At 37.2% G+C, this 26675-nt stretch overlaps 2 protein-coding genes across 3 annotated transcripts; both read left to right on the plus strand.

The window, feature by feature from the left end:
- Nucleotides 1–9719: 9719 nt before the first annotated feature.
- On the plus strand, nt 9720–14417 carry CALHM3 (calcium homeostasis modulator 3). Of its 2 annotated transcripts, none has more exons than XM_087932799.1 (3): nt 9720–11037; nt 11889–12051; nt 12617–14417. In XM_087932799.1, exons 1-3 carry the CDS (start codon nt 10751–10753, stop codon nt 13031–13033), a joined length of 867 nt encoding a protein of 288 aa, XP_087788925.1. In that variant the 5' UTR covers nt 9720–10750; the 3' UTR covers nt 13034–14417. The 2 variants fall into 2 exon arrangements, with proteins under 2 accessions (XP_087788925.1, XP_026560434.2); XM_026704649.2 differs by having other exon boundaries at nt 11790–12051; nt 12617–14156.
- Nucleotides 14418–18199: 3782 nt separating this feature from the next.
- Nucleotides 18200–26675, plus strand: CALHM1 (calcium homeostasis modulator 1). The gene is made up of 2 exons (XM_026704647.2): nt 18200–19038; nt 26211–26675. Exons 1-2 carry the CDS (start codon nt 18490–18492, stop codon nt 26673–26675), a joined length of 1014 nt encoding a protein of 337 aa, XP_026560432.1. The 5' UTR covers nt 18200–18489.

Below are 26675 nucleotides of genomic sequence, written 5' to 3' on the forward strand. Positions count from 1 at the left end.
CTATACATAGTGTGGGGATATGTATGTGGTAATTAGGCTTCACAAAAATAAATCTTGCTTCTCAAGATATGAAGTTCTGCATTCAATAACTAGTTAACAGGAGAAACTTCAATGATACAAAGTGGATTAATGAAGTTCTTAAGTGCAGACAAGATTGCAAGTCATGCATATTAGATCTACTAAAACACAAAACTGAAGTCATAAGTCTTTTAAGCTTTGTCTTTCACCTGTTTTTTCTCAGCTTTGAAAATATGTGATACCTGCCCAAAATTTGCACAAGAGTTCTGTCTGGCCTGAGCCCTGCTGATTCTCAAATAGATATGAATATATAGATATAGTTTTTATTGAAAAACATTTCATAGTTAAAAGATCAACAAGAAGAGTATATAAAGAGGAAATAGAAAAAGAAGAAGTGCTAGAAACAATACAGATAAAGAAAGAAAAAGAAAGACATGCAGCTTTTAGTGACTGCTGGTGTTCATGCTCATGATCCTCAGTCTTTACATTATAAGATTATAAAATTAAATAAGCAATTCAAATTAGAAATCACCAGTATTTAATATACATATGTGGTTTTATTTTTTGCAAAATCACAAATATGAATGTAGCTGTAAGATAAATTGCAAAACTGCAAAATTAATTATGTATTTATCATTTACATGTCATTTTCTATTGCTTTTAGATAAAAGCGCCAGAATCTGACTGAGTATGAGTTAATTATTTACAATATTGTAAAATTGTGCAATATCACAGTAATTCGTTTAGTCACACAGCTATTGACAAAGAAAACTTTTTTAAATATGTAAATAACATGAAATTTAAACTGTCCAATTATTTAAAAAATCCAAATGTCTGAATATCTAAATTGGCAGTGTCTAAAATCTTTAATTAATATTTGTTTGAGGTGGTTCCAAACTGATACTGATTATTTTACAATCAATTAAAAAGTAGTATTAGGGTGAATGTTAATTATTTGGAACAACATTGACGTAAAGAGTTGGAATATCTCATATTAACAAAAAGTGGATTGCAGAATACTATTTTTCTTTTTATTATACAATAAGATTAATTATTTTTCCCATGTTTATTGAACATTTCAGAGAATAAAAATGGTTGTCAGTTTTATAATCCTTAGAAGAATAAAGGGATTGAAGGAGGATTTAGGAATATGTCATTGCCCCACAATCATTAGTTTAATATATATTAATAAGGTTTGGGGAAGAATACGTGGTTTAATGATTTGAGTGCCATTTTTAATAATATAGCAAAATTTTCAAATCAATTGTTAGGTGAAGAATAATGAGGTTTTTAAACATTGAGCTAGCAAAAGAAATTGCTTCTGTGATGGAAAAATAGGGATACCCAGATTTACAATCTTAGATTGATGATATGTGTTTGTTGTCTGCTTACAAAGTGGTTTTTCATCAACGTAGTAGAAAGATTGATCAATATTGTTCTATGTGGTGAAGGTTTTAACACTGTGTTTAAAATTAAGCTGTTTATACATGCATAATGTTTTCCTCATTGTCTTTTTCCTTTTAATTTTTTCCCTTTCTTTTATCTGTGTTAAACTGAATGTATTTAGCAGTTATGATTTATGTAATTGGGTGCCTACTAGTTTTAGTTTATGAGAAATAATTTCCAATTTTAAAAACATTATTTCTTGATGTATACCTTTGCATAGGAATAGCAAAAGAAGTTTCATGTCTTGAGCATCTACAAAGGTTGGATGAATAACTTACTTTCATCACTTATTTCTTAATCTCAGTAGATGAAAATTCCATCCATTCTTATCTGAAAGGCACAGGTTGCATTAGAGAACATTGTGAATAACTTTTGTTATTATCTGGTTTGGGCATCTTTAGGTGTTGCCCTCTGAATGTGTTGAACACTCAAATTCTCTTATGTGGTAAATTTTGTACTAATAGATCCTATGCTACCCATTCATGTTACAGCATTACAGCAACTAAATGTTATAACTGTTTTGGTGGCTCCAGTTAGTTAGGGCTACTCTAGGGGAGAAATAAATGTAGGATTTATTTTTGCATATTTGCTTTCTGCCTATAACTTCTTTTATCAGTTAGTTCAATTTCTATCATTTTCCCTTTGTGAAAAGCTGAGAATAGAAAAAAGGCAAAAAAGTAACATGATCCTTAACTAACTGAAATTATAAGGTATGAAAGTGACATAGCGTTGTTAAAGGCTGTCAAAATGCCTTTCTTCTGAGGATTCAATTTTCCTGCTGGGAGAGCTCCGGTGCAAGGATACAGACAACTGCTTGAAAGCTGGATCTTTTTATTTTTCAGGAAGGCGAGAGATAGCAAGAAGTCTGCGTTCCTGGGCTAGCTAGCTTTGTATGATAAGCCCCTGATTTATATACCTTTTTCTTATTTTGTGTGTGTGTGCTTGTGTTTGTATTTCTTAATGTTTTAAATCCTGTCAGGGGTTGTCTTCATTTCCACCGGAGGGTAAACTCCGCGGGGTGCAGAAGGCAAACTTTGCGGGGTGGTTTGATTGAATTATCGGTTTCGTCCTAATCTTTTTTAGCTTAACGGTTTCTTATATTTGTTTTGTGGCAATCTCCTGTCTGTCTTCTTTGCAATATATTTTGTGTCTTTTGTCTGTTTGTTTTGGTGATTTGGCATGTCTTGTGTTTGTAAGGGTTTTCTTTTCCTGTTTCCTTAGTTTTCTTAATTATTTGGGCTTTCGTCTAAGGGTCTTCTTTAATACCTTTTATTTGATTTCTTTTCCTATGCAAGTTTGTTTTATGGCTGGCTTGATGTTCCCTTTGGGCTTTTCCTGCTTGGGTGACACCACTGTCCTCGTGAAGATTCCTTTCCACAGTGTGATAAACAATTAGACTAATCATAGTACTCTGCAACAAGCTTTAAAGAAGGAAGGAAGGAAGGTGTCTAGCTTTACCTATTGCTTATCCCTAACAGGTTCTATTATGAACCTGGGCCCCAGGTTCAAGCACAGAGCCAAGTCTTCAAAGTCTTAGGGAAGGCCAAGAAGCATGGACATTGGCCAATCTAACCTCCAGAGGAATAATGTTTCAGAGAATAGGCACCATGACAGATGAGGCTCTGTTCCTGGGCTCTACTAGCCAACATTCCTTAGCAGGTGGGATCTGGAGCATGTCTTTCCTGCCAGATCTTAACAGGATGGGTAGCTATCATGGAAAGCAATATATTGATATTTAACATACTTTCATGAAAATAGACCAGTAAATAGATCCTGTATATACTGTATCCTGTATAATGTGCACACTAGTTTGCAAAAGAGCAAATCAGCCATTTTCAGCAAAGCATTCTTAGTTAAGTATTTCTTCATCTTTGCACATTGCCTGTCTTCAGCTTGTTCCATCCAGATGTGCTAGATTATCAGTTTTCATTCTAAGCCAGCATGCTGGACATGCAAACTGAGAATAGTACAACAAGAAGTGGGGCAAAAGCCCCATTTTCTTTCTCTTTTCTTGTTTTCTGTTAAGTCTCACACAGCAGGCTTTTTATCCTCTCATGCATATTTCTCTTGTTAGAAATCCGAGTTGAAGATTGTAGAGAGCTTTCACATTAGGCCTAAGGCTATGTTTACTAGACTGAGCACACTATAAAAATGATTTTGAGGAAATGTTTCCAAGCACATGAAAGCATACCACCTCTCAACTATTCTTTAAACAGCCCAACAATTGGGGCTGCTTTAAAGTCATATTACCTTTAGGGGATTGATTCCTTAAAATAGCAGCATTTCTCCTTCACATTCATGCAGAAGCCAAAAGGTGGAGTTGCTTTCCTAAATCTGAGAGAGGTAAGGTCCATCTGATACCCTTTTTGCTAATAATTTCAAAGCATGCACAGCCTGAATATTTACTTCAAGTAAATATACTAGACAACAGATACAAAGGTATGAATGCAGACATGAGAACAAGACTAAGTACAATTTTTTAAAAAATCACAACTAAATTATTTCTTATTGCAACTTACTAGAAACTCAATCCGGACTATAGGAAAAGAAATGAATTTCAACAAAAAGTCACCCTACTTATTGATTTAATCAGGCCCAGAAATTCCCTGCCCTCTGAAGAAATTATGCAAGACCAATAACTTTCTTCAATCTCAGCCACATTTTCCCCCCTCCTCCTTTCATACATCTTACTCATTTGTTCCCAAAATATTCACAGTTACCCCTAAAAGCAAATCTTAAAACCAAAATCAGAAAATTAAACTCTGCGGAAGGGATAGTGATAGAAAATCAAAATCATGAAAATTTTGATTGTTATTATTGTGAAAAATAATAATAACAGAAGTTGTAGCTTGGCACTGAAATGTGCCTAATGCGCTTATTAAGTTTGACCATTTGTAAAAATATGTTCAACATAATGAGGAACTCCAATAGAGAAAACTTCTAATGCTGTTTCTGATGTCAGGAACAGATTGGAAAATAACTCCCTTGTAGGATTTGGCACATTTATCAGACCTAACTCACACAGTTCTACTAGATAGGTTCATAACTAATGCATGTTTGCAGTTCTCAAATTCAACACGCTAAAAGCAATATCAGTTCAAATGCAGGGGCCCCCTTCTCCAAGAACAAAGCCTCTTCTGCAAATAGAAGTGCTTTTATCTATGTAGAACAATTGTTTTACTTAAAAGAACAGAAATCTGTCGATAGGTTTCTCTCAGCCTTTGAACCATTTCTTAATGCAACCTCTTGCAGAAGTTTTCAAGATACTTTACCTACTCTATCAGGATACTGGACAAGGTCACACATAAGGCTGTGATCTGTGATGTATGAAGCTCTCCCGCAGTTCACATGTAGCAGCTTGCAAAGCAGAAGCACCATTTTCTCTAGTGGCAATCCCTGGATCCATTCCATATTACACTTAAAAAAAAAAAACTGTATTAGTTGCAGTGGTTCAGTTGTACAAAAATAAATCTCTTTATGTATTCTGCTTTGATATAATTCTTTGCAGATTCACCTAAAGTCCTTAACAGTAAAAAGCCACCTTCATTCTTCTATCGTTTGCCAACATTATTGTGTTCAATCATGAAAAGTAGTCCCTGTTCACTGGCAGCAAAATGCTTGTAATCAGCATTTCATTGTGATCTTTATGTTAGGAAAGCTGACATCCCTCATATTCAACAGGATCTGAATATAAGAAATAGTAAATACCAAGAAGTTATTTTTAAGACTATATCAGAATCACTCTATAATTCACAGCAGTCTCCATCTCTGAAGCATTATAATTAGTATGGGGGGAGGGGGCGGAATAAAATATATATTGTGTGAGATTGGAACTTAATTAGACAATTTTATGTATTAACCTGACACTACTTTTAAGCTATGTGGTATATGACTACTTCAAATATCATGCAGGGAACAGGGAAATTCAGACTGAAAAACTCGGAAGCTAGAAGAAGCAGATGGGGGGGAGGGACTAACAAAGAACATTGACATATGGTCATTTAACTGCATATTGGTCACTAGAACTGTGTAATCTTTTTTTCCAACCTGATATGTGCTAGGTCTGCAGGTTAGAATTTGCAAATTCAGGAAGTTGCAAGGTCAATACACCTGGAAAATGTTATATATATAAGAAATAGAATTTGGTGCACAACTGCTGGCTCTGTATGACATTCAAATGTGGGGGGTTTAGCAGTTTCCAAGGCCTTCTGGACTGTACCTCTGAAATTTAGCTGCAGTCTCCTGCTGATTTTCAATAGGAAACCAAAGAAAACCTTCAGTTAAAAACTCTGTCACATATTTTAAAAACCCACAAACTTCTCCACTAACTTGCATGAGACAATCCTGCTTCCATGTTCCCAATCTGCCCAAAGCTATAGTGCATGAAAGTAAAAAGGCTGTTTAGTGTGGTATAGGGGCTAAAGTGTTGGACTTAGAAAGAGACCAGGTGCTACCCCATTCTTGACTATTGGGATACTATGAGCCAATCTGTCTGAGCCTAACCTATTTTACAGAGTTATGCTGCCCTGAATTCTAGAATGAGAAGGTGGGACATACATACTGTATAGTATATAGAAAAGGTAAAGAACTTAACAAGAGCCACTTTGGTGCAACGGTTAAAAACACCAATTTAAAAACCAAGAGAACATAAATTCTAGTCCTGGTTTAGACACAAAGCCAGCTGGATAACCTTGGGCCAGTCATTCTCTCTAGGAAGGAGGCATTGGAAAGCCGTTTCTCAAATCTTGCCAAGAAAACTGCAGGGACTTATCCAGGTAATTGCCAAGAATCAATTCTGACTTGAAGGCACACAGACAGAGGTACAAAGATCTTAATTAAATATGTAGGTAATTTAATGGAAAAATCGGGACAAAGCATAAAGTAAAACCAAGTAAGCTTGGTAAAACTTTCACATTCTTTTATTAGATTTGTTTTTAAATATATTATAGGAGGAGAGCCATGTTACTCAATGGTAGTGAAAAAGCAGAATCAATCTGGTATCATCTTTTCAAGCTAATACATTTTATAAAAGGCATACGTTTTAATGAGCTAAACTCATTTCATCATGGAACCATTCCCTGCATCTGAGAAAATACAATGCAGCTCAAAAGTGCTTATGCCTTTAAATAAAATGTGTTAGTCTAAAAAGATGCTAGCAAACTATTTCTGACTCTTGAATTCAGTTAGCTTATTCTTCACTTATTCCTCATTACAGAAGTGCAATGAAATGAAAAACACTTTGCTGAACTAAAAATAAAAAAGGACCATCTCTCTCCCTCATACAATTATCAGGCCAGCTTTGCTAGAGATCAGCAATTCTCTTCTGGAGTTTGTCATTTGCATGTCATTGTACCCCAGCATCACTCCTGTACAGTAGTTTATTAAGCTAATAGCATTCTCTGAAAATTTCCACTTCAGTGAATGCTCACTGAGCTTTTAGTAACTGCATGACCAGCAAAAGTGTTAAAGCTTCATGCCAGTTGGTTAAAAGAAGAATAATTTACAGGAAGAAAAATATTCTTCCCTTAGCATGCAGGGGCCATCTCAATTCAACAGTATCTCGTGAACTCTAAAAAGATTAAGGATTGAGATTTAAAAACATCAAGACTTGTAACAAGGTTGTTGCTTTTGTGAATAGTGAAAATGCAACCATTGTACCTGCAAAATCTGATTATTTGACAGGAGGCTAAAGCATCTGAAGTAGCATTCTTTATAAAAGAAATAATGCTCAAGTTCCTCAATAGCCTCAGTTGCATGATTGAGCCTTGGCTTCCTTCAACAGGCTAGTCTGCTATCTCATTAACACACACACACACACACACACATCAGCACAACCTAAACAAGAATCTATACCTACCGGTATACAAATAATAAATTAACTCTTTAAAACAGATATTTGTATAATACAATCTTACCAAGCTTTGGGAGAAAATAATGGATTATATAAATAGGATTGCTATCATTTTCAGAGGATAATATGCAAATATGGGACTCATTTATATAGAAAACAGTAGATTAAAAATGTATCTGTATAAATTTATTATAAATATATATGTACTTGAATTATATTTGCATTAGACAAATACATATACAGAATTGTATCTGTTTATTGTTGTAATGATGTATCAGGGTTTCTTTCTCAGTTATATTTCTTTCACTTTTTTGTTAAAGTTCTTTTATGTGTTGTTGTTTTTCTTTGACAATATATGTATCACATCACTATTACCTTTTGTGTTTTGCTTTTTTTCTACTTTTTTATTAAATAAAAAGCAATATAAATAAATTTTAAAACTGAGGAATACCAGAAAGCTATACCTAGACACAGAGACTCAGACACCAAGGCAGAAATAATCTGAGAAAGTATGGCATGATTGTGTAGTTGTCTTCTAAATGAGCTCATTACAAATCTTCTGTTGATTCTGCTGGCAGGATTTTCATGGTTCTATTACTTCTGAGGGCACCGTTTTGCCTACACCAATTGTATTATTTGTACTCTATGGGATATTTCGGTCAAATTGTCTTGAAATCTATCAGTTTCCCTTTTTACTCTGTGGTTAAATTGCAAGCATAACTGAAGTGTAGGTTGTGAGGTGGAAGGAAGCATTCTTGATCCTCCTGACAGTCCCTCCAGTGTACCTTGACATGTCATTAAAATATTTCTGAAGAGGATATATTGGTCTCTTGGGAAATCAATAAAACCATTTCTCAAAAAAGTCAATTGACCGTCAATGGGCTAAAGAATATTTCTAGGATGAAATAGGACAGGATGGATGAAGTTCTTTCAACGCATTATATGGCATCCATTCCATTTTGCCATGGACTCCACTTCTAATACACTGACCTGTCTCTTGGACTATTTCTGAACATGCATTTACTGATTTTTCTGATCAGAAAACCCTGTTCAGTAATAGCACAATAGCCAGGTTAATGATCTCATACATGTCACAGGCAGGTTGAAAAGTGACTAAACCTTTTGTTCTAGCATCAGCCCATCCTTGCCCAAGTCCACACACTAAGGACAGCAATTGCTAATGTTTTCTCCCACCTGCAAGTAATGCTCAATGGGAGGGAAAATGAAGTTCAAGAAATCCACCAATCACTATCTTTAAATTGTCCTGTAGTGATTTGGGAAGAAAAGGAGAATGTATGAACCTTAGTTCAGAGTCAGAATAGAACTGGCCACAATAAATACTGGGGGGAAATTGTGTCATTGAAGTCAGGAAAGGGACAGACTGAGGAAGCTGCCTTAGGTTAAAACCAAGAGAACTTAAAATAAAAATATTTCTCAGATAAAAATGGGGAGACTAACACATACTAATAAAAAGAATCAGTCTCCCACCAAGGATCATTGCTTGAGCTCTTGATCATAAAAATAAAACAGTTCTAAAAGACGCAAGACCAGGGTTTGGGGCATCATTTTGAGAAACACAAATTAGCATCTATAGAAGGGGAGGAAGTGGTGATTTCGCTCTACCATAAATTTAATTTTGAAAAGTGTAAGTGAAAAGTAAAAACTCATGAAATGACAGTTATAACAATTTATAGAATCGATTCTAAAATAGCCAGTAAATTAAAAAAACAGAATTATTCAGATTAAATAAATACACGTGGACAATAACAATAAATTGTTATCCCTGGCTGAAAAGGCTAATAATACAGTTGGACACTGCCTCCTTGTGGTTGGAATTAGTGCAGAAATATAAATAATTACTCTTGCTGGGAATGGAATAGAATAGAATAGAATAGAATAGAATAGAATAGAATAGAATAGAATAGAATTCTTTATTGGCCAAGTATGATTGGACACACAAGGAATTTGTCTTGGTCCATATGCTCTCTGTATACATAAAAGAAAAGATACATTCGTCAAGAGTCACAGTCAATATAAATCATAAGGATACAAGCGACAAAGTTATAGTCATACAGTCACAAGTGGGAGGGGATATACATACATACATACATATATGTATATATATGGTATTCAGCTTTGTTCAGGTATTTTCCCACGTCATTATAGTTGTGCTTTTAAAGCTGTAGCAACGTTTCGGCAGAATCTCATCTGCCATCATCAGGCTTCTGTATTGTGTTTGTCTATGAGTCTATACAGAAGCCTGATGGTTCTGTAGCTAAAATTTTCATTTCAAAAATCCAGATAGCTATTAAAAGGCAGGAAAAAAGATGCATATTCAGCTTTGAAAATATCTTTTTCAGACGTTTACTGGGCAAGGCTTGTACAATCTGTGGTGCTCCATCTAGTGAACTTAAATCTTAGAAAGAATGGAGGGAACCCTAATATAAGACTGTTCCTAGAGATACATCAGGAGTGGGAATCCCATAATCCTTTGAATATTAGGATGTGTAATTCTCTCCAGTCTCAACTAGTATAGACTGGTTACGGTAGATGTTAAGAAAAACAGTCCAGCAACATTGAAGGGGCACAGAATTCCCATTTCTGTATTTAATTTTATATTTAGTTTTCCCTGTATTCTGTTTTAAAGTTGAAAAGCACTTCCTTACACTGTCCAATGTGCCCCAATGCCCAAATCCATGGCTTATGAGTTTGTTTCTGCAATGAAACAAAAAAAAAATTGTCTACTCAGTTTTAAAAAGTGAAGGGGCAAGAGCAGGAGGCAAGTGGAGACGACAGCTTTTGCCAGGGATGCAGCCATAGTGTTGATGCTGCAGAAATCCTCCGGCACCTGCTCTGAGAAAAACAGGGAGGAGACTTGTAAACAAACTCTCTCATTTGATTATCCTGCTTCCTCATTGAGCACAAGGACCTTTGGGAAAAAGGAAATAAGGAAGAGCTCTGATCATTTAAACACTCTTTAAAGTGCACCAGCTATAAATCCTGCAATTGATAGGAAATCCTGCATTATACTGCAGGTGCAGCTTGTTGGCATACAGAAGAATTCTGTAATTTTTCTCCCTTTTCTTTAAATGGAGATAGTGGAGAGAAGTCTTTTTAATGAACCAACAACACACAGATAAACAACTTCACTGATGAGTAGTGATCAAGAAGGCTTCTAAACACAAAGGCAAGAAGGTCACAACAAAATGTCATATTAATGAGAATGAGATCTCAGGACAACCAAAAAGGACATCTGTGAAAATCTGACTACTCTACTGTTTCTTCCTTTCCATTGTCCTACTGACTTAAGAGCTTGCAGAACTTTCCTAAACAGTGCTGAAGAGGACTGTTAGGAAAACAGAACTTGCCGGTGCTGAAATCCTTTGACATTATTTCAGTCCTTCAGGCCTTCACCTTGAGGTTTTTTTTAACAGCATGGATCGATTCCAGATGGTCTTCCAGTACTTCCAGTCTAATTCAGAATCAGTGACAAATGGGATCTGTGGGCTATTAGCATTGGCAAGTGTGAAGATTTACACCATCTTTGATTTCAATTGCCCTTGCCTTGTTAAATACAACATGGCATATGGCTTGGGAATAATGTTTATCCCACCAGTAGCACTTTTTCTCTGTGGGCTCATTATCAACAGGCAATTTGTTATGATGCTTGCGGAGTGGAGGAGACCAACTGGAGATAGAACGAAGAATCCATCCATTATCAGGTGGGAGATTCCAATGATTTTTATTACAAGAATCCAATTATTTAGATAATGTGTTTGTTTTAAAAATGCAAAGTACTTAGATAATTTAATTTACAGCACCTTCTTCTTTTTCTCCCATGGTTTTTCTGGTACTTTAATTTTCTGGTTCCATGGTTTTTCAGGTACTTTAAGAAATAAAATTTCTTATGTTTTTTAAAATTAAACATATTTGGCAGGGATGTTTTAGATCAGGGCTGAAACAGGAAGGATTTAAGAATTTTACTTATTTTTTTTGTATAGATAAAACTCCTTCTTTGACATTCATTTAAACAGCAACACATTTATATACTGTTACTAATCTGTAAAACAATATTTGGGTAAACCATTATTTTATAATTCTTCTGAAAATTCTTTCTTCTCTAAAATATGCTATGCCAAATAAATAGAATATTCTATAATTTATCATTTCTATTTGTTTTTTCTTCTGTTTGGACTCTGTATGCCTTCTTGTTTATTTCTGTTATATATTTCCAATTTCTAAGGGGATAATTTGATAGTTGTTTATAGAAGCATTGCACCAAAATATATATAACAAAGTAGACCTATGCAGACAAAACTAATGGCGTAATCAACATATTCACTGTTAACTTGCATATCATTCCTTTCTTAATGATAACCCTCTATTAATCTATCACTTTTCTTGTAAAGGCCCCTATGTTCTCTTCAGTTTATGATATCACAGACAAATCTGTTCCTGTCTGTCCAATGCACAGGTACATGTGTTCCTCTGTTATGCAACGGGCTATGATAGCACCCACTGTTTGGATCCTAGTCACCCTCCTTGATGGGAAATGTTTTGTCTGTGCCTTCAGCAGTTCCATTGATCCTGAGAAATTTCCAGATTTTGCTGCCAACATCACCTCCTATGATGCCTTGCAACACTTTCTTGCCAAAATCCCATGCAAACATGATGAGTTGATGAGGAATAACACTTCCCGCAAGGCAGTGTCCAGGTATCTCAAATGCTGTTCACAAGTAAGTAATGGCCATCTATTGGCATTGGGTCCTGTGAGAAATACTCTTCCAATCCAGCACCCAATAAATACATTGGGCCACAATTCCTGTTGAATGGGGATTAAAAAGAAAGCTGTATAAAATACCTTGGAATAAGTTATACTCCAGTTTATAAATAAAAATATGTCTAAAATTAAGTTTTCAAAAGAGTCAAATTCAATTGTCTCCATTCACTTCACCAGATTTTCCAAATATGCTGGAATTACAACTCCTAGATTTCCTACTAGAAACCTGGATATTCTAATAGTTGTAACTCATTGCAATTTCATCAAGTTCAGAAGGATGTTCTATATTTATATCATAGCACCTCGCTTCTACTCTGCACCTCCCTTTTTTCTTTTTTTGCCAGGATTTCTTCCTGACCAAAAAGCACTTTCTCCTCAAGACTGATACAAACAAAGTTAGGTTATTATGGTATGGATTCATTGACCTTAGGAACTGGTGTGAAACTTTAAGTTGCATGAGGATGTAGACCTAGGGTTGGGTTTCACCTTCTTGCTGTAATCAGTTTGTCATTTTCTTCCAGGTTTTTGGTTGGAGTCTTCTTTTAATCCTGATCGTGATGGCCTTCCTTGCTCGTTCTCTCCAGCCCTGCTTCAATCATGCCGCCTTTTTGCAAACCCGCTACTGGAGCAATTATATTGACCTTGAACAAAAAATATTTGAAGAGACCTGTTGCGAACAAACACGGGACTTTGCACACAAGTGTATCCTTCATTTCTTTGATAGCATGCAGACAGAAATCAAACTCAGGCGGTTTAATGCCTACACAGAAGAAAAGGGAGCAAAAGCAAAGGAAAACAATCATTTGAGGGGCATCACTAGCCAGGAGCAAATAAGCAAATTTCTTCTGTCCTGGTACAATAGGAAACCTCCACTGGATGTGAGCCAAGCCTACAGGCAAAGAGACAATACCTTTTCTTTGGATAGGCAGTGCAATTAACAGGTTCCATCCCCAGCCAAACAGATGTTTAAAAGAAAGTTGAAACAGGGACCTCTCACATTTAGAAAATTGTCACTTGGCTCCCCATAGCAATAGGGGGTCTACTGCCTTGATCTGCAAGATTAAGCAGCCAAACTTTTCCAAAATGCAACTGGAATTATTTAAAGAATTGAATTTATTTTATCAAATTTACCACTTTTGTTTCTACATTGTCCATAGATCATTAGATAGAACACAAAATGGTTCAGAGTTTATTGTTCCTCAGACAAGACTGGCTTACACATAATTGAGAGGCACGACTTTTAAAATCATAGTATACTAAACAATAACCGAATAATGGACACCCAACCAACCATGGTGAATGATACCAGAATTAAAAGACTCTTGAAGTAAGCATCTTTTAATTCTGGTTGATGAACCAGATTATAATTCCTAGAGTTGTAGTGATGTGATAGAATTGCTTGTAAAGGCACAGGACAGAATCTGTTTGTTTCAATTGACAGTCTTATCCACAGAAAGAGATAAAGAAAGCAAATTTTGTTATTAGAAAAACAACTGTAATTGAATAACAATTGTTAATGAATAATGAAAGCATGCAATAAAAAAGAAACAAATCTTTTGAGATAAGCTGTGGTGGTGCAATGATTAGAATGCAGTATTGCAGGCTAATTGTGCTGACTGTCAGGGGTTTGATCCTCACTGGCTCAAGGTTGACTCAGCCTTCCATTCTTCTGGGGTTGGTAAAATGAGGAGCCAGATTGTTGGGAGCTATATTCTTAGATTCTGTAAACTGCTTAGACAGGGCTATGAAGCAGTAAATAAATCTAAGTGCTATTGCTATATAGGAATATCTACATATGAATTTTGTTTATCTTTTACTTTAAAGAATCATTTCTCGTTTAAACTAGAGTGAAAGGTAAGAGAATCATATATAACTTTAGCTGAAGTGGGCAACCTAGGACCTTATAGTAACTGATAGAGAGGGGCTGCTAAATTGTAAGGTTGCTTTATGCTGTTAATAGAAAATTGTTTTGTAATAACATGCTTATTTTTTAGTTATCTTTAATTTGTATTTTTGGTTATTTGATTATTATTAAAGTGCTGTATTTTTGCTGAACTAATCTGTGTATTTATTTCCTCTGTTTATCTATGTGATCATTATGTTTCTGAGTCTCTTTTAGTTAATAAGCCAATTGGCATAGCAGGCTGCTCATAGTAGCAAAGTGCCATTTATTTAGATGGTGCTGTTTGACTAATGCTCTCAAAAATAAAGACTGTCCAACTTTGGAACAGAAAGGAAAAGAAATGGGATGTAATATTTCTCACAAGGAAGACAGATCATTCTGGCTTGATTGAACTGATTCTGTCCATAATTAATTCAATGTCAATGCAGGAATTATGAAGGTATAGGTCTAATTGCCAGCCTATTTCCATATTACTTGACACCAAATAAATAAATATACACCTAGCATTTTCTGTTGTAAAGACTGCATATATTGTGTTACTTGACTCTATCCTGAACTATTCACTAAAAGGTACTGTTTGAAAAAGAGGTTCTATTGCTTTACATTTTTAAGGTCTGAACCAAGTATAGTGATACCTTGGTACTTAGCTGCTTTGAAACTCGTCAAAGTGGGTACAATGTATTTTGACACTGACATTTTGTCCCAGTACTCATTGTTTGTTTGGTACTCAACCCACAAGCTAAATAGAACTTGTCACTGTTGGCTGCCTTATGACTCACTACATTATTCCTTATGGGAAAATTTTGTTTGGTACTCACTATGCTTTTTGGAACCAATTAACAATGACTACCAAGGTATCACTGTAAAGTTTACAAGTTCAACTTTTTTATTCATGTGTCCCACTAACATTCACTGCAGCAGAAAATACATGCTGGATTTGGATTCCTAATATCAGTAAGTCATAAGATAGGTGAGGCAGTGATATTAGAAACTACAGAAAGAAGATTACAAGGAGAGAATGCATTTCTGAGAAGAGATAAACCTTGTCTTTGTGTATTTGTGTGTATGGCAACTCTGACAATGGTATAAAAATAATCGTATCATTGCACATGATCAAAAGTCAAAAGGATTCTTATTCCAGCCTCAAAATCCCCGAGTTTGTTTTTGTTAAGAATTTTTATAATAATAATGAGATTGAATACAAACCAAACATAAAAGAACAGAAAAGAGAAAAAGATTAAAAAAAGTACAAGGAAAAAGAAAGAAAATTAATAATATTAAAGAAACAGAAATATATAAAGAAGAAAATGGTTCATCCCAAGTATAAACAAATTTAATATCTTCACTTTCTCTAAAGGTACAAACATTTATCCCTTCATTCTATGTCCCATCTCTAATCTATAAACAAATCCACAAAACATCACTTTCTCGGTCCTGATGTCAGCAGAAAATCTATAAAGGGTAGTCAAAAGTAATAAAATATCTTTATTTATTTATCAATAACTGTTATAATCATTCCAAAATATTATTGTAAAAGTTTCAATCTTCCAAATTTATCTGTATCCTTAGTCTGTTTTATCTTTCTAGGATCCAAACCTTATTTAGCTTTTTGCTGTTTATTTCAGATACTTTAAATTCTTCAACGTATGGTTAAATTTTTATTTCATTCAGGATTAGGCAAACTCAATCAGCCCATTCAAAATTTTAATTCTGAATCTTAATTAATAGCTTAGAAATAGTTAATGAGCAGTTTTCCCAAAGTGATTAGAAAGTGAGATATGCAAAGTTAACATTCTTTAAAAGTCTCCACCATGGTTGTGAAGGGTGGCACGATGGCAGTTAAGACACTGGGCTTGTCAGCTAGAAAACCAGCAACCCAGATTTGTGACCCAAACGTCTTGCAACAGGGCGACCTCTTGTCCTTGCACTAGCTCCTGCCACCTAGCAGTTCTAAAGCATGCAAATGCAAGTAGATAAATAGTAACCATTTCACTGGGTAAGTAATTGGCCACATGACCATGGAAATGTCTTTAGACAGCACTGGCTTAATGGCCTTTGAAATGGAGATGAAAGATCATTCTCATTCTTCCACAGTTTGATCCATTGCACCTTTAATAATTGTCACTTGCACATGAAGGTTTTCCATATAATTTTGCAGCCATCTACTAGTCATCAGGAAGGGCAGAGGATGGAAACTTAGCTCTTGGCAACTATCCAGGTTATGGTTTACTATGACGTTTAACTTTAGTCAGTAAACCACAACTAAACGTACAGCTATTACAGCTTTGCATAATGTGCAAATTTAGCTAAAATACAGGGATGCCTGTATTTATTTTTTGACTGTCAGAACAGATTTTGCATTATTCATCTTGTTGCCAACTAGGGTACATATTCTTCCATCATTTAGTATACATATATTCAGAATTAAAAAAAACTTAAACAAGCTATACATATTTTTAAAACTTGCTTTAAAGGGCCTGAATCAAACACACACTTTTTCTCGGGACCAGGTTCATCGTATCTTCTTAGTAGGTCAGCAAGGAATGAAAGCATTTTTATCTACAACTATCCCAATCTATTCCACTCAATAACTTACTATACATCCTGGGATTGTTCTAATTTAATTACATTCACATACTGAATACAAAAATTATCAACCTCAATTTCCATATTTACTAAGAGCTTTAATCAAATTGGCTATTTCCTAAAGTAAGCTGAGGATGAACAAGCTGTGTGGAGATCAATTGTATTTTCATACTCATTTCCCTAAAGGGTATTTTTACATTCTTACATTGTGGAATATTTTTTTAAAAAAAGTGGAAATATACTGAGATAGTTTCTGATAGGGACACTGCTATTGTTAGACTTAACGAATTATTGTTCCTCTAAATGTAGTATTAACACTTCAGTAGCAGCATTCCAGACCAGAAACTGAACTCCAGGCAAGCAAATAGGAGCTGGAAGGTTTCCCTTTCTATTAAATGAACTTTTAAAGGGAAGGGGACCTTATTTTGTCTTCCATAATGACAGGGTATCTAGTTACTTAGCCTGGTTCCTAACAGGTAAGATATGCACCTTAACCTGGAGAAGGATTGGAGTTTCAGAAGAAAATCATGGAGCTAAACGTAAGTTAGGTTCCTTATATTTGTTAATGTATTGTGTATTGAGCTATTTATTTGAACTGTTAGTCCTGTTGAAGCTCTATTATGTGATGCCATTATGTGTGAGAAATCATCTCTACCCTAAGCCCCCTCCCACTCCCACATTAAGGGAAGTGATTGGTGACTATTTGGAGGAAAAGGAAGGGAAAGGAAGGAAATTGACTAATCCCTTTTCTCAATATATCATGTAGCAGAAGACCTCCGAGGTCCTTTCTAGCCCTATGATTCTATGGACGCCATCATTTAGGAGCAGAGAGTGATTATAGTGGAAGCAGAAGTAGCCAATGTTATGTGATGCAGTCTTCTAACAGTTCAAAGACTGGCACATTAGGCTTCACTTCAGCAGTGGAGAAAGGCTCAAAGAGAAACCAGCAAAGTAGCCCAGTGGCTGTCGGGAAGGCTGAATCTCACTTAGGTCTGTGATTCCCCAGGCCCAGTACGGAATCCTAGTTCTGCCTAAGGATAATGTTGGCCCTGGTGAGTTCTTTTAAGGCAATAGTGGCATGCCAGGCACTTCAGAGCCACACGCATGTTCTTTGGCTTTGTTTGAGGCAGTTGGGGGTTTTGTTGTTGTTGTTCTGGTCTCCACTCAGTAAGTACTAGAATTGATTTATTGACAGCTATTTTTAGGAAAAAAAGATGTACATTTTCTCCTTTTTTCATGAACCATAAATACCACCCTACCATAAATACCACCCTACCCTGTTCCCCTACCAGGCAGAGGTTGATTTTTCAATTTCAAAACAGTACTGAAAGAAGAGAGAAAACCACTGAATAATATTTCTGTTGCCTAGGAACCCTTTTATGCAGAATGGATCCCATCCCACCATCATTTTGCATAGGCTCTCTTCTTTCTTTCTGCAGGTGGAGCATCCTGGTTTTTTTAGGGGTGTGTAGGAGGAGCCCTTCTTGCAAACATCTTCACCAAAATCAGAGAGATGCCGTTCCTGTTACAAATGAAGTGCTTGAAACAGAATCACTGCATCTGCTTTCTCCAGAAAGAAGCACCAGGCTACTAAAAGGACAGGGAGGGAGGGAAACATAGAAGAAACCTTCCTTGTAATTAAGCCAAGACTTATCTAAGATGGTTCAGAACTGGTAATGCCCTACAGTCCAAGTCCCGGGAAGAACAGAGGTGAAAGGTAAAGTAACTTTTTGTAGACAGCAATACAGAACTGGAGAGACATATTTTCTGAATAATGAAAAAATTGCCAGAGAAGCAAAAAGTTGGATGTTACACTGATTATTGTCATTTTCTTTGTAACTTCTGGAAAATTGAGGGACCCCTTTGATATTTCTACAAGAGAGCGCTCATAAAGCAACAAAGAAGATGGATAAATTCCGAATGATATTCCAGTTCCTCCAGTCCAACCAGGAATCATTTATGAATGGCATATGTGGCATTATGGCTCTCCTGAGTGCACAGATCTATGTGGCCTTTGATTTCAAGTGCCCATGTCTACCTGGTTACAATCTGGCTTATGGGATAGGTATCCTGCTTGTGCCTCCCTTAGTCTTGTTCCTGTTTGGTTTTGTGATGAATAACAATGTTTCTATGTTGGCTGAAGAATGGAAAAGGCCCATAGGGAAACGACAGAAGGACCCAGCTGTCTTGCGTTACATGTTTTGCTCCATGGCTCAGCGGGCTATAATTGCTCCTGTAATTTGGATCTCAGTCACACTGTTGCATGGGGAATGTTTTATCTGTGCATTCAGTACTTCTGTTCCCATTCACAAACTTGGAAACAGCAGTTATAGACATCTTCCTGAGAAGGAGATCAGGAAGATTTTAGCCCAGATTCCCTGCGATGATATTTACAGTAGTCAAGAACTGATAGCCAGAGAGGTGGCAACCAGGTATCTACGCTGCATTTCACAGGTAAGCAAACAATAATGAATATAGGACTGGTTCAAATTAGCTTTTCCCAGTCTGTGCCTTCATACTGTGTTGGCCTTTGATTTCTAAAAGCCCCAGACCTATTATGAAGGTTGAAACGCTAGAGAAACAAGTTTAGAGAAGGCTACTATGGAAAGTGTTGTTGTGTTTGAGTCCAAAGGCTTAGAAGAAAGTTAGACATAGCTATCTACAGCCTCGGAAATCACTTATAAGGCATGGAAGCACTGACTTTAAATTGACATATCTCCCATTGCCATGATGAGGAATCAAAGGGATGACCAATATCAACTTACTCTTCTGGAGCTGCAGAGGAAGGACTTTTTCATAGGTAGAAACTCAGCTGTTGGGCTTGTCCTCCCCCATGAGAGGGCAAGACACCATTAAGCTTATAGCCATCTCATTTGTACAATAAAAAAATAACTGTACTGATTCCTCACTCTGTGACCATTGCTATTTTTATCTCTCAACCAGGGATAATAAATGTTGCTGAAGGATGGACAAGGAGGAGTTGAGGCATTGGCTGGCTGCCCTTTTTAGTTTAGTGTACTTTATTGTCATTGCACCTTGTACAAAGAATTCAAACACCATCTTCAGTGCACATCATGAACATGACCATGAAAATAAACACAAACACACATCCTTCATCCTCCACACATTGAATTGAAAACCCCTGACACTGCACCAATACAGCAGAATTCAACAGAGCTACTGCCCTGGGATAGAAGCTGTTTTTCAGCTTATTTGTCCTTGTTTTTATTATTCTGTACCATCTTCCAGATTGTAATAGTTCAAAAAAAGGGTTCCCAGGATGAGATGGATCTTTGAGAATGTTTTGAACTTTCTTAAGGCAGTGGGAGCTACAAAAGCTCTTCCAAAGAGGGGAGATGGCAACCAATGATCTTCTGGGCAATGACATTAACCCTCTGGAGTGCTGTCCTATCTGCCCTTATGCAATTGGCAAACCATACAGAGGTGCAGTATGTTAAAATGCTCTCTATGGTGCAGCGGTAGAAGGTCACCAGCAGTTTCTCATTCATTGTTTTCTGAGAAGTCTCAGGTAGTATAATCTCTGCTGGGCCTTTTTGACCAGTGCTGCAATGCGAGCACCCCAGGTCAGGTCCTCTTTTATGGTAACACCCAGAAATTTAAAACTGGCCACTTGCTCTAGTCAGTCTCCATTGATAAGCAAGGGTTGGATGTCTTAATCTGTCTTAATCTAATCCACTATAAGCTCCTTGGTCTTATTGGTGTTGAGGACCAAGTTATTGTCTCCACACCACGAAAGCAGCCAGTCCACCTCATCTCGGTAGGCAGACTCATCCCCCCCCAGAGATAAATCCCACCACTGTTGTATCATCTGCAAATTTAGCAATAGTATTATTAACGTGAGTGGGAATGCAGTCATGCACATAGAGTATAGAGTATAGAGTAAGGGACTCAACACACAACCCTGTGGTGTACCAGTGTTAAGAATAAGGGCTGAAGAGGTATGATTACCTAATCTGACCCTCTGTGAGCGGCCAGACAGCAAATCCATAATCCAAAGGCAGATTGAATTAGAAAGCCCAAGGTCCAGAAGTTTAGACACTAGTCTATGTGGAAGAATTGTATTAAACGCAGAACTAAAATCTACAAAAAAGCATCTTCACATAGCCTTCCCACTGTTCTAGACAAGTCAGAGCAGTGTGAAGAGTGATGGCTATAGCATCCTCTGTAGATCTATTTTTTCTGTATGCAAACTGGTGTTTATCAAATGTATGTAAAAGACCAGAAATGATGTGCCGGCAGACCAATTTCTCAAAGCACTTCTTGATGATAGGAGTGAATGCCACTGGTCTGTAATCATTGAAGTTATTGATAGGGAACTTCTTTGGCAGCGGAACAATGGTGGAAACCTTCAGATAGATAGATTGGGATAGATCCTAATATGTTTATCCACAGTGATAGTATCTGTGCAGTGTTTGATATAGCACAGAACAGTTGCAGTGTGCACCTCTAGGTCAGGGTGGTAACAGATGTTCCAATTTGTGTTCTCAAAACAATCCTGAAGTTGTTGGGAAGCGTCTTCTGGCCAAGATTTCACTGTCTTTATTATAGGCAGAGCCTGTCTCTTAAGAGGATGTAAGCTGGTGCTAAAAGCAGTGACATATGGTCCAATTGTCCCAAATGTGGTAATTGTATAACCTTATAGCCATGTTTGATGTTGGTATATACTTTGTCCAATATGTTTGCTCCTCTAGTACCACACTTAACATGCTGATAGAATTTAGGGAGCAGTTCTTTTAAATCAGCTTGATTAAAGTCCCCTGCTATGATATGCACAGCATCAGGATACTTATTCTGCTGATTACTAGCAATGTTATACAAGAATCCCAAAGCTATGGTAGTATTGGCATCAGGTGGGATATAGACTGCAGTAATCAAAACCACGCTAAATTCCCGTGGAATATATATGGGTCTAATTTAAGTGTCATATACTCCAGATCCATGGAGCAGTGGCTGTCTACAGTCTTTGTATTGATACACCAGATTTTGTTCACATAAAGGCTTAAACCTCCCCCTTTGATCTTGCCAGAATCTCTACTCCTGTTCTGCCCATGAGCTATGTAGCCTTCCAGCTCAACAGCTGCATCTGGAATGAGTGAATGAAGCCCAGTTTCTGTGATTAGCAAAACACAGCAGTTCTTGATGAATTTAGTCTTTGCAATCTGTAGCCTTAATTCATCCATTTTGTAGTCAGAGATCTTGCATTGGTAAGAAATATACTTGGAATTGAAGGCTTGTGTGGAAACTTATTCAGCCTAAAGAAAACCCCAGCATGGCATCGTCTCTTCCTCTTCCAGTTCTTCTTTTTCCACCTCTTCCTCCTTCCTACAGGGATAGTGATCCATGGCTCCCGCAGGGGCCTAGCTGCCTCCTTCGATATATTATGAGAATGTGTAAAATCATCCATAATAGCCTTTTCACATTTTAGTCCAATTTGTAACAAGGCTTGCTGACTATAGATGCTCCTTGCCCCACAGGATTCAATCAAGGAAAGGATCCAAAACACACACAGAATCATACACACCATACACTGAAAGAAGGAGCGGTTCGTCACAGCATCCATGTGCGCAGCCACCTTGAAAATGTTTTTAGTACTCCTCTATTGATCAACAGCGGCTTGGGCCAGCTTAAATAGCAGAAGAGGAAGAGTATAGATAAGCCCTGCAAAGCTGGGTAAAAGCACTGTTTATGAATAATGATCTGTAGAGATTCTCAGTCATCCAGCTCATGGTTGTCCCAAAGGTGCTTTTTCAGGATGCAACTGGACTTCCTTGTTTTTTCTTTGAAGACATTTCACTTCTCATCAAGAAGCTTCTTGAAAGCACCTTTGCAACTGTTTATGGCTGTGGTTGTGGAAGAAGCCATCTGGCAAGATCTAAATTACAGAGTTTCAATTATTTCATCATTTTCCCAGATTATATACAGCCAAGGATCAACTGGCAAGCCACACTTAAGCCTTGAGTGAGATAAGCAGAACCCCTGCCTTTACCTCTTTTGAGATCTAGCTTTATAGCAATCATAAACTGTTTCATGAAGATTCTTTTCTCATGATATTGCTATCAATTACTCTTATTATAGTGCATATTTTCTTCATAGTAATCTACTTATATTTGTGATAATAAAATGAAGATATGTTTGCACCAAATGAGGATTATAGGACATGGACTGTGTGTTCAACTATGTGTATATGCTACAAAGCACAATCTAATTCCCAATTTAATGATTTTATTTATGTTTCATAGCAAATAAAAGAATGAATGTTGCCTCCTATTTTACCCTTCCCTGTTTCATGCAAAAGAAGTTTAACACAATCTGTGATTCCAGTTTATAGCCAGTGCAAGCATATTCCATTTGTTTGTTGTCAGTACTCATTTCCTGCATCTTTTATGAGATGCAAATTTTTTCCAGGGAGCCAACCCTTTATCATTATCAACTTTTAAAATCTGCCATTAAAGGCCTTAAGCCTTCTTATGTTGCATACTAATCAAATCAATTATTTTGCTTTTCCCAAACAATGAATACCGCGTGCTCATGTGACTTGAATGTATTTTGCAACAGATCTTTATAGAATTAGAAAGGAAATAGATTAGATTAGATTCAAGTTTATTGTCATTGCACATGAACACAGGAATCGAAATGCAGTTAGCATCGAACCAGAAGTGCAAAACAGCAATGAAGTATAAATATATATACGAGGGCTATCCACAAAATAGATTACATTTTGCGATAGAAAAAAAACAAAGTGTAGGAAAAAAAAATATTATATACACTTGAAAGTGACACTTAAATACTAGTTTTCAACATATTCACCGAACAAATTGAGGCACTTATCATGAACAAGCTTTGTAATTCCATTGTCATAAAATTCAGCCGCCTGAGATTTGAGCCAGTCAGTCACGCCCACCCGCAGTTCCGCGTCATTGTCAAAGCGCTGTGTTCCAAGCCAGGTCTTCATCCTCGGAAACAAGTGGTAGTCGCTTGGTGCAAGATCGGGGCTGTAGGGCGGATGAGGAAAATCTCCCACTTGAAAGCATTCAGGACTTCTTGAGTGCAATTTGCTGTGTGTGGTCGGGCATTGTCATGCAAAAACAAAATTTTTGAGCTTAACTTTCCTCTACGCTTGTTCTGAATTGCTTTTCTTAGTTTTTCAATTTTTCAATTAAAATTTCAATCGGTTTATGGTTTTTTGCCAACAAAAACCTTATCACTAATCGCACCTCACAACTCGCGGGATTTTCAATTGCAGCACACATTTCAAACGTTTGCTGTGAAATAACGGGCAACGATACGAACCTCCCACTAGCACGACTAGATGCAGACTGAGCGGCGAACGCACAGACCAAAGATGGCCACGCTAGCTCCACCCCTTCTTGCTACAGACAAAAACGTAATCTATTTTGTGGATAGCCCTCATATATACAGATATACAAAATATACAACTATATATGGATATACAGAATATCTATGAATATACAGAATATATATCTATGGAAGGAATATATACAGAGTGTTTATAAACATATTGAATATAAGTATAATGCACAGAGAGTTTATACAAGATATATTGTATATTATCAGGGGAAGTATCAGTGTGTGTTTGGTGGGGTAGACGAGTTGAGGAGTACAGTAAGGAGACTGCTGTATGGTAGAAACTGTTCCTTAGCCTGCTGGTCTTGGACTGCAGGCACCTGAACCTCTTCCCAGATGGAAGAAGGATAAACAGTTTATGGACTGGATGGGAGGAGTCCTTAACGATGCTGTGGGCTTTTCGCAGACATACTCCATTCTGTTATCACCATGGAGACACACAGAACATTTGCTGCCCTCTTCTTCCTTCACCCCAACCCATTTCACCCTACACTCATTCCACTTCATCCTATCCTAAAGAAAGTCTTGTCTTAATAGGAATCTCTGCAATTGTATGGTCAACTATATGGAGATACTGTTTTGTGCATGAAATTACTATGAGATACAAACCTGGCTTCTAGTGTAATTTCATGCTGTTACCTTCCTATGAATACCAACCTAAGATATCTAGAATGCAAAAGCAATCAAGTTTGTCACTATAAAACCACAAATTGGTTTGGTTTGTACATTATTCCACCTGCCATGGGAATGGGGTAATGTGATGACCCAGGGCATGGCACAAAGGCAACACAATCAGATAATCAATTAGAGTCCCTTTAATAGCTCCAACTTTGCCCCCAATGTCCAGGCGGTAGCTGGAAAAAAAAACTCTCCCAGGAACAGCCTTTAACTGCAGAGAATCAAGTCCAAAACATGGTCAACAAAAATTGTAACTTTAAGTCCAATCAAGCCAAACTGAGATAATTAGTTTGGCAGGGCAGGAGCAAGAATTCCAGACTTGAATGCACAGCAAAACTCACATGGTTGGGAAGATATCAGGGACACAGATAAGCAAAGTCAACACAAGAAAAAGTCACGTTTGCTCCCAACAGCTGCCACACCCAGCCTGCATGTCTCTTAAACATTCTTCCCAGGTGTAGCTAATGAAAGGAATCAGGGCCCTTTCCTCCCCTGTAAGCCACGCATCCCATGTTGCTCTCTTCTCTGTTCCTCCCTGTGTGCCCTAGGATGAAGAGGCGGTGGGCCTGGGTCTTCCTCTGAATTCCCTCTCCTTTGTTCTACCTCTTTCCTGCTCTGCCCAGCTGGACTTTGCCCTTCCCAGTTTCCTCCACAGCCAACAGAGCCACACTCCCACTCCCTGTCAGCTGTTCATCTTCCTCCTTGGATTCAGACTCCGACAGGGGCATGATGGGTAGTTCTGGCTATACAATTCAGCCTATCAGCTGTCCTATGCTCCTCCTCCTATAGTCCATTCTGATTTAACCAAAGCTGAATCAATTGGAAAAAGATTCAGATCAGAGTCACAAAGGGAATCAAGCCACAAGTAGCACTTAGGGTTTGTCTCCTCTTCCTTTGTTCTCTTTTAGGCTAAATTCCAGATTTTTCTGGGCAATTAGGTTTGTGGTATCATTCCACTGTATCACTATGTCACTTTGCACTAAACTGGTAAATGCTTTTATTTAAGTACTGTTCAACAGTACTGACTGTTGAACCCCTATATTGTGCAATTCTAATAAACCACTAATATAGCACTGTCATATCAAGTTTTTTGAGAGATGACATGACAATAGCGGCAGATGGGCTGAGCCTGGGCTAGAGGGAGAGAGGGTGTAGTCCTGCATCAGCCTAAAGCATTTTTTGATCCCACCCAATACTGATACCTTGACTTTACCTCTAGCTTAATGGGTGGTAAAGTGTAATTTTATATACCTTCCAACTGAGATTGATGTTGTCCACTTAAAATAAAAATCCTATTTTAACACCAGTACAGCAAAAACTAGCTTCAGACTACTTCACTCATAAGCTGATGATAAGATGAAGACAATGTCCTAGAGACTCAGAAGAAAAATGATGTTGCCAGGACATTTTTGTAAAGTAGTTATATGTAAAACAGGAAAGACCCTAAATAGAAACTAAACAAAATACATAGCTTTGGAATTATGGATAAAATCAACAAATACCCCTAGCTTACCCACCTTAATAGCTTAGAATATTATTATGACTCTTCTTTCCCTTTGCAGGCAACAGGCTGGGTCTTTGTGCTGCTAGTAACTCTGCTGGCTTTCCTTGCCCGAGCCATACGCCCCTGCTTTACTCAATCTGCCTTTTTGAAGAGCAAATATTGGTCCCATTACATTGACATTGAGCGGAAGCTCTTTGAAGACACATGTACAAAACACGCTAAGAGTTTTGCCAAGGTCTGTGTCCAGCAATTCTTTGAGAACATGAACAACGATCCCTTCAGGGGCCACACACATATGCCCATTCCTGAGAAGGCACCGTCAGACTCAGAGGAAGAAAAGGAACAACTGCTGGGAATCGTCGATCAAGGAACCATGAATAAGCTCCTGAAGAACTGGCACAACTGTAAGCCCCCTTTGTGTCTCAATCCAGAGCCAATGCAAAATGGAACCAGTTGGACAAGAGAAATTGAACAGCCTTGTCCATCAAGGAAAGAGTATGTAGCCTATTACAGCAAAGTGTGA

The sequence above is a fragment of the Pseudonaja textilis genome, chromosome 4 (genome assembly GCF_049901715.1).
Source record: "Pseudonaja textilis isolate UNSWEBS1 chromosome 4, rPseTex1.2, whole genome shotgun sequence".
Classification (NCBI taxonomy): domain Eukaryota; kingdom Metazoa; phylum Chordata; class Lepidosauria; order Squamata; family Elapidae; genus Pseudonaja; species Pseudonaja textilis.